Below are 7,772 nucleotides of genomic sequence, written 5' to 3'. Positions count from 1 at the left end.
GGGCGTTGATACGAGACGGCGCGGAGTGCCAGGGCGAATACAACGCCGGTCATCAATTATCGTGATATACTAGTACGTAAACTGGCTACCGGCCCGGCCGGTATTCTCTCATCCCGGCGTATAATAAATTACTCACGTCTCGTCCTGCGGCTGCAGGCCGTCGTTAGGTGGTGTGCAAGTGCACTTTTGTCATTCGCATACTCATCGCTATTCCCCATCGAACGCACCGGCGCAAAATCTGCTGCAGATCCGATCGCGTATTTATCTAGCTGTGCACTGACATCATGTGGATGCAACCTGCAAGAGATAATAAAAACATGAAGAACGACGAGCGTTTTTTTTCGATTCCAGGGGAGTGGGGCGTAGGGACATGTACATTTTTATTGTCGGGAAAGTTGTGAAGTATAATATTCGCAATACGCGTACGATACGCGCGTTTATTTTCTTCTCCCGTTGTTTGTACGCGTATTTTATCTTTAACCGATGACTATCTCTCTCTGTGTTTAATCGGCCACGAAAAAGAGAGAAGCACGTATCGCGAAAGGCGTATGGTACGTGTAACGCGGTTACATATGAGCGTTATTCGATGTAACTTTTAAGATCCCGTGTTTCGCGTGCGCTACTCATTGCTCTTCGTCGGACAGGATCGTTACTTATTTTACGAATGAGCCTCATTACCGACGACAGCTTAAAATTGCGGGGTATACACGATTCGGCGAGGCGAGCACTTGCGAGATACTCGTATTCTTCGATTGATTTTGCAAAAGTATTTCGCGCTAATAACAGCACATTAATATTGATATTTATTTGGATATATATAATGTCGTAAATTATGGCGTCAAACGATCGTAATAGAAGATTTATAATAATGCTTTTTGTCCAAACTGTTTTCTTATACTATGAGCTCATGTTTTGCAAACATATTATATAATTTATGCATATTTATTTGTGTAATTATTCAATATTCATTTCAAACATTGTAAAAATTACATTGCGCAATTAACGTCCTAACGAATAAAATCCTGTTTTGCTCGAGTCGCATATCAACATTGTAAAAGTCTCTCTTGTTACACTTTATTAGTTGCGATTATTTGAATCATAATAGATTAGACGTATGTCATTTCATGAATACTGGAATCGTAATGTCATGTGTCAGATTAGTTTTATCATAGTCGTAAAACTGTTTTATTGCGCCGAGAATATGCCTTAGAATACGATGTTTTTTTGCTGTGGACTCCCCGCGTGATTAGAATTCGGACACGATTTTTACCTTTCTCTCTTAACCGTTTTTGTTACGGTAAAAACTTTCGTTTCCCCCTTAGACATGCGCGACAAGAAAGAATAAGGTTTAAGCGATGTAAGCCGAAGTAATTTGTGCAAAAGCCATCACGTCAATCTCTGAGGATGAAAGCAGGGCGCTTTTAAAGTTGGGCGACCGAGTTGAAATGAGTTCCTCCGTGCCGCAAATCTTAAAGTGTCGCCCTTCCACCTACTCAATCGAGAAAAGATTAATGCATGTGTGCAACGATCATTATGGGAGATTATTCCACACCATTTAGTTCCTTTTTCTTTTCGACCGAGATAGCAACAAATCGAGAACACCTAAAGCTGTCTGTTAAGAATAATAATTTCGACATTTTAGTGACACGACTTTGTAATCCCACAGGCGGAATCTGACATTATGTGTTACATACGTTGTCATAAATATGGACGGGTTTAAATCGAGCACAATGAATGTAAGAGCGATATCGCGACAGTGACGGCATTTCAATGTCGTGATCCGATTAAAGAAGAAAAATCAGTGCCACACAACCGCGCATGCTTCGGATTAAGCCGAGAGGACCTTCGATCGTGTGCTCAAAAATGATAAACGTCGGAACGATGCAGCAATGTCAGTGTCGCGAATGTTAGTCTCGCTCCGGTGATCTCTATCTCCCATAGCAGGAACGAAACACTAGTCAGGGTAGATCGCGTCTCGCGTGCTCATAACTTCTACTTATACAAGGCAGAACAGGAAAATAGATCCGTTAGATAGATAGATAGATAGATAGAGAAAGAGAGAGAGAGAGAGAGAGAGAAAGAGAGAGAGAGAGAGAGAGAGAGAGAGAGAGAGAGAGAGAGAGAGAGAGAGAGAGAGAGAGAGAATTCTTTATATTATTTCATATTTTATAGTTGTATTGTCGTGTCTTGAAGAAAATTGTATTAAAGCGTAACCGAGTTGGGTCGGTCATCTGAAGCGATGCGTGTAGAATTATACATACATGTAATTATACATACATATAATATTATATATAAATATTATTACATTTAAATATTTACGTAAAGAGTATCATTACTGTTAAATAACACGATTAACACGAGGATGCCTTATTGAAATAGTTATGCTTTCATGCAACGTTGCAACCGTTTCAAGGTATTCCAATAAGAATTCTTGCGGTTGCTTATGAAAGATACAGAAGCCCGTGAGAAACTAATAGAACCGTAAAGGTATGCTGAGGAATTAAAATTCATGTAACACAATAGTAGCCGTATCCGGTCTCGATTAAACTGTTTTCATCATCGTCAAGTTCTATGAGTTTCAAGTGTAGTCATACTTACGAGTTTGACTGACGATTAATCAACGTTACCATACAATTAATCATTGAAGATGCATTGCTATAATTGCACAAATTTATATGGACAATAGAACGATTTCATGTTAGATATCTCTCGGAAATTCTTTTTGCGTGGTTTCTTAAGCCTCTACACTCGTTTATCTTCGTTTACGAATATATTGAATCGCAAAAGATACACATAACAAAAAGGCTCTATATTAGGTTAATGACGTTATAATGGAAATGTGTTAGATACGTGACAGCCGTGGAATTCACCTGCTCTATTGCAATGACGTTCTCATTTCGTATACTCGTATCCTGAAGATATCTCTTATTTAATATTTTAATAGCGGTCGATATAACGACTGTCGTATCGTTTGAAATTATTCATTCAACTTAAGAATTAGTATTCTGGATACATATAAGTGAATAGTTTTACTTGAAGTAGAATTTATCATGTCTACATTTTAAAGAAGATTTAAACGTGAGACCGTCTAACATCCACGTGACATGTATACGCGTGTCTACTCTGCTTGGATACGTTTCTACTTGACGCAGCTGCATGAGAATTAGTTATAAAAATATCATCGTTACAAAATGCGTCGAAACTTTTTAGATTAAGATAAAATAAGAAGCAAACATAAACTACTGATATTATATGTATAAAGAATTAATTTATCAGAATTACATTTTGTAATATCAACAAATTTGTATATCAACAATTTATCAGAATTAGATAAATATGTAATCACGTCTTTTTTGCAATATCTTATCAAAATCACAGAAATATCTTATCACAGATAAGATATTTTTTAAAATAACATATGACATTATCATGAATATAAATTGCGCGTGCATATAAAGTTTCATTTTGTTTCAGAAGCCAGTCTAAGGCTTCCTACTTGGCTTACAGACGAGAGCGGGGTGCTCCCGACAGCGAGGGCAGCTACAAAAGAACAATGTCGCCAACCTCACGAATGGACGATTGGCCACCTCCTAGGGATCATGACGATCCCGTACTTTTACGTGTTACACCGCATCATCCGTTACAACAACAGCATCATCACCATCACAATAATCATCAACAGCAACATTCTGATCTCTCCAAGTCATATAGCGTAGACGCTCTTCATCATCGATTGGAAGAGAGGTGTCCCCAACAACATTCGGCAGAAGTGGTCAATAAACTCTCGCACGATCTCAACAAAAAGCTTCAGGCTAGTGACGTAAGGTCTCGTACTAATGAAAACAACAATAATGACAATCTCGAGGACCGGCATCAACATCATCATCATCATTATCAAGAAAAGAGGCATCCGGAAAAAAGACACGACTACGTAGAGCAACGTAGAGAAAGACTGTCGCCGCAGAGCGTGGAGGTCCTTAATGACAGGAACAGGCAGCTAGAGCGAGAACGTCGGAAATTGGCAGCGAGCTGCGAACCCCTACCTCAAAATAGAGAGGTGAGATTATCTTCGGATATTTACCTTCACGTAATAGCGATATTTATATGTTTGCGGCTCAACGGTCTACCTATTTTTGTACCTGTAAATATAGAGGTGTCTAGGACACGCGAATTTTCAGTTTATGCTTCTCTAGCTATTCAATTTCCTGCTGCAAGAGCTTGCATAACGTACTCGGCACTTTACTTCGACACTTATTTTTATATTATTATTCTGATAATTTAACAATCTCTTGAGTTGTGTGCTTTAAAAAAATTACATGTTTTAAACTACATTCATAAAAAACCTATTTCATTTACATTTCATTCATTGTTGCTGTGTTGTTTCTGAATTTTCCGTGAAGTAATTTATGAGACTTGGACATTTCTTTCAGAAGCAGCTACGAGAAATTAGTGGTCCGCTTCCAATCACCGGCGATGACATATTCCGCGAGAGAAGCGCTACGATCGAGATGACCTCGCAGAATATTGAATTACTAAATCGTCGTAATGAGAAGAGGATGAATAGCGTATCATCATCAAACAGTACGATGTCCACATATTCGATCAGCACCACAGCATCGTCAGTTGCCACGAGTAATGATAACGGCTGGGCCAGACGACACGAAACACAAAGCTCGATAGAAGCTACTATCTTTTCCGATAGGCCGCCACCACCGACAAGTTCACCGCCAAGGTCACCAAATAACGTCGAGACTATCAGTCCACGAGGAGCTATTCCGAGACGATCGGGAAGTTGCTCGAGCACCTCTTCCTCGGGAAGATCGATAGATGCCCGCGTATCGCCTCGAGCTTTGCTGTCCAGATCATCTCCCAAGAGCTCTCTCGATTCTCTCACGCGGAACGAAGCTCGGATAGAATATGCCTCTACCAGAAAAGTCTCTAGTCCGACACAAACGGATAATACAGGTTCCTGGAACAGATCCAACTCGCCGAGCCGGCTGAGTCATACGAGCGATGCGGAATCGCGAATCGAGAGACTCTCCGCGTCTTCAAAGTTTAGGACCGGCGGCAGGTCGTCCACGTCTTCGAGCTCGAGCGTTTCCAAAGCGTCCTCTTCCTCCTCGCCGAGAAACTCGCCGGTCGAGGAGGACAAGTCGTCGCCAAGATCGTCACTTTGCGTGTCACCCCAGCCAGGGATAGAGGGACTGACGTTAGTGCAACGTACCGAGGTCGTGCTCCGGGTGAACGCTGCCACCAGCGACGCTGCCTCGCAAACCGACATCTTGGAGGACACGGAGCAAGACGCCAGCAAGATTCAGCGACCGCTTCCGGAATCGAGGAAGAAACTGCCGGAGGAGATCGAGTGCGAGGAGCTCAGCAAGGATTTAGCCAGTCAACTCAGCCCGAACGACAAGCTCGTACCTATACTCGGTGAGTATTTTCTTTATCGTTATCTTCATCTTATTTTCTGTCACAATTGAGTGAGTAATGGTTTTTGAAGAGCGTCGTTCATCTGCTGATTTTATTATTTGCTCCACGTCCATCATTAATATACGCCAATGGAATTGATTCAATTAGAGATGTTGTTCAAATTTTTAAACAGCGTTTGTGTGCGGCTAACGCAGAATTCACGCTGACATATATACGATTTATCCAGTCGCCGTTACGCTTACGCTGTCGCACGCTTATTTTACGCACACATGTGTACATCGGCCTCGCTCGAATGTGCGGATAATGTATATACGGCCGCGAGGGCGCGCGCGCGCGCGCAATTATCATCTGGGACACAACGGAGTCAAGTATTCGAGGGCAATAACCCTCTGTTTTAATAAGCGCTAATTTAATCAACGGCACGACACTGCCTTATTCAATTATATACCGCTGTCGCCGCGATATTCGATGCAATCCCCTGTCGCGTTATGGCTAACCATAAGGACGCGGAGATCCCTGGAGCGTGAAACGAAGTGTGCGAGGAGGGAAACGCGCCTACCGAGAACGCCTCTGATGATGTCCCTTTTTTTTTTTGCTTCTTATCAGTTCCAGCGCCGGAGCACAAGAAACCCACCGACTACGTTTCCGGCCTGTTCAGGGTGGAAGCGACCTTGCAGCCACGAACAAGGCGACGGCTCTCCCTGGAAGAGTCAACGGCCTCCTGCGGCGAAGACGTGGACGTGGACGATAAAAAGTGAGCTCTCCTCATTCTCTTTTCTTCTACCTTCTCTTTCCTTTTCGGCTGAAGTTCACTTAATTAAGGCATATTTATGAGGCAGCTCACGCCGCGCGCCGATATCACGCGCGTTGTCTTCATCCGGCCGCATCGGCAAGGGTCAGCGAGATTGTTGTTACGGGCGAGGCAGATAAGACAGCGTAAATATAGACCAAACGCGATAATTGATAGTTTTCACGTGCTCGGGAGCATTGGATTACGTGCTATTAATCAACTCGAATGCCTCGGAATCCGAAGGCGTTCATTACAAGTGCAAATTCGCGATTCTCTTTACTCGACTTAATTGGTCGACGCGTACGTCTCTAGGAAGCACCGTATAATTTTAATAAACAAGTGGAAATTTCTTTGGCTCAGCTTCAGCCGACTGTCATTTAAATTTCCTCGATCGCACATTCGCGCGATCTGTGTGGTCGCTACGGCAGGTAAAATAAACTTGCGTAGATCTTTTTGGATGGACGCCAGACACGTACGTGTGTGCCGTTTATACGATATTTCGTGCGAAAAGAAGGCGGCACGCGTCCGAAAATATCTTGTTTAGCCAGACGCCTGTAGAGGGATTCTTTATTATTCGACGAGCCGGCGTTTATGTGGGCAAAATTCTTGACAGACCGTCATTAATGAACTTCCATTGCCGCGTCTGGATCTAATTGTTATTTTTCAACGATGATATAAACGTTCGGAATTTAACGAATCGATAGCAGCAGCAGTCGGGAATGTCTTGTACAAGCAAACAAGTGCAGATGATTTTTTCTTTGCTTTTTAACGTTTGCTCCTTTTATTCTTTGTTTCCGTTTTTTCCTTTGTCGATTCAGATGTCTTACGTACAAATGTCGTATCGCAAATAATTGGAACGTCTCCTTGTACTGTCGGTATTTATAGATACTGTGCGATTTTTCGATATATTCGTATCCAATGCATTTCGCGGGACTTTTCGCTGTCTATTGTTATTTGTTTTTTATGACGTTGCGGCTCTTCCCTTTTCCGTCGATCCGGTCTATCTTGCGCACTCACGGACGATACTTCCTTCGTGCTCGAAGAGAAAGCATCGTGGCTCTTACGTAATCCCCCATAAATGATATTGTCAAGCACTCACTGCTTCTCTACGCATCATATTATTTGCCAGTCTCCAACATATGGCTGAAAGTGACGCATCGTACTAGCAAAGTGCTTTCGGTGTGCTTGCTACAAGTCTCGAACGGGAAATGGAAATGGGTCCTTCGGAAAAGTACATACCTACAACCACTCGTTTTCGTTTGTTTTCGTCCGGGCGTTAAAGCGGTCGGCGTTAAGTGGTATCGAAAATCTGTGGGCTACGTAACAACTTGTAAATTAAAATTTTACGTGAAAACGAAGTGTGCGCAAGGACGCGGTAAAATCTGTGCCGATGGTTTGAGAGTCGGCCGAAAATAATGAAAGAGAGAGAGACGTGTTACGTTAAATTAGTCTTAGCCGTACGCGCGAACTTTCTACCATATTTTACAGCGGAAAGAAAGAAAAATCGGCACTTTCGAAAGCAATTTTAGATAGCAATAAAGTCGTGACAATT

At 42.3% G+C, this 7,772-nt stretch overlaps 1 protein-coding gene across 2 annotated transcripts; it reads left to right on the top strand.

Annotated features, from left to right (window-relative positions):
- Window positions 1–2,389: 2,389 nt before the first annotated feature.
- On the top strand, window positions 2,390–7,752 carry LOC118648750 (rho GTPase-activating protein gacF-like). Of its 2 annotated transcripts, none has more exons than XM_036295157.1 (3): window positions 2,390–4,057; window positions 4,434–5,430; window positions 6,037–7,752. In XM_036295157.1, exons 1-3 carry the CDS (start codon window positions 3,554–3,556, stop codon window positions 6,186–6,188), a joined length of 1,653 nt encoding a protein of 550 aa, XP_036151050.1. In that variant the 5' UTR covers window positions 2,390–3,553; the 3' UTR covers window positions 6,189–7,752. The 2 variants fall into 2 exon arrangements, with proteins under 2 accessions (XP_036151050.1, XP_036151049.1); XM_036295156.1 differs by having other exon boundaries at window positions 2,394–4,057; window positions 4,431–5,430; window positions 6,037–7,751.
- Window positions 7,753–7,772: the final 20 nt, after the last annotated feature.

This window comes from Monomorium pharaonis, unplaced genomic scaffold (genome assembly GCF_013373865.1).
Source record: "Monomorium pharaonis isolate MP-MQ-018 unplaced genomic scaffold, ASM1337386v2 scaffold_648, whole genome shotgun sequence".
In the NCBI taxonomy this organism is placed as follows: Eukaryota; Metazoa; Arthropoda; class Insecta; order Hymenoptera; family Formicidae; genus Monomorium; species Monomorium pharaonis.
This window is presented reverse-complemented; position numbering and strand designations above follow the sequence as displayed.

Bases quoted from the DNA above. Each gene is read 5' to 3' on its own strand.
- LOC118648750 (XM_036295156.1), top strand. From the start codon at position 3,554: ATGTCGCCAACCTCACGAATGGACGATTGGCCACCTCCTAGGGATCAT. The intron at 4,058-4,430 runs GTGAGATTATCT...CATTTCTTTCAG, and splicing joins CCCTACCTCAAAATAGAGAG to AAGCAGCTACGAGAAATTAG. The intron at 5,431-6,036 runs GTGAGTATTTTC...GCTTCTTATCAG, and splicing joins CAAGCTCGTACCTATACTCG to TTCCAGCGCCGGAGCACAAG.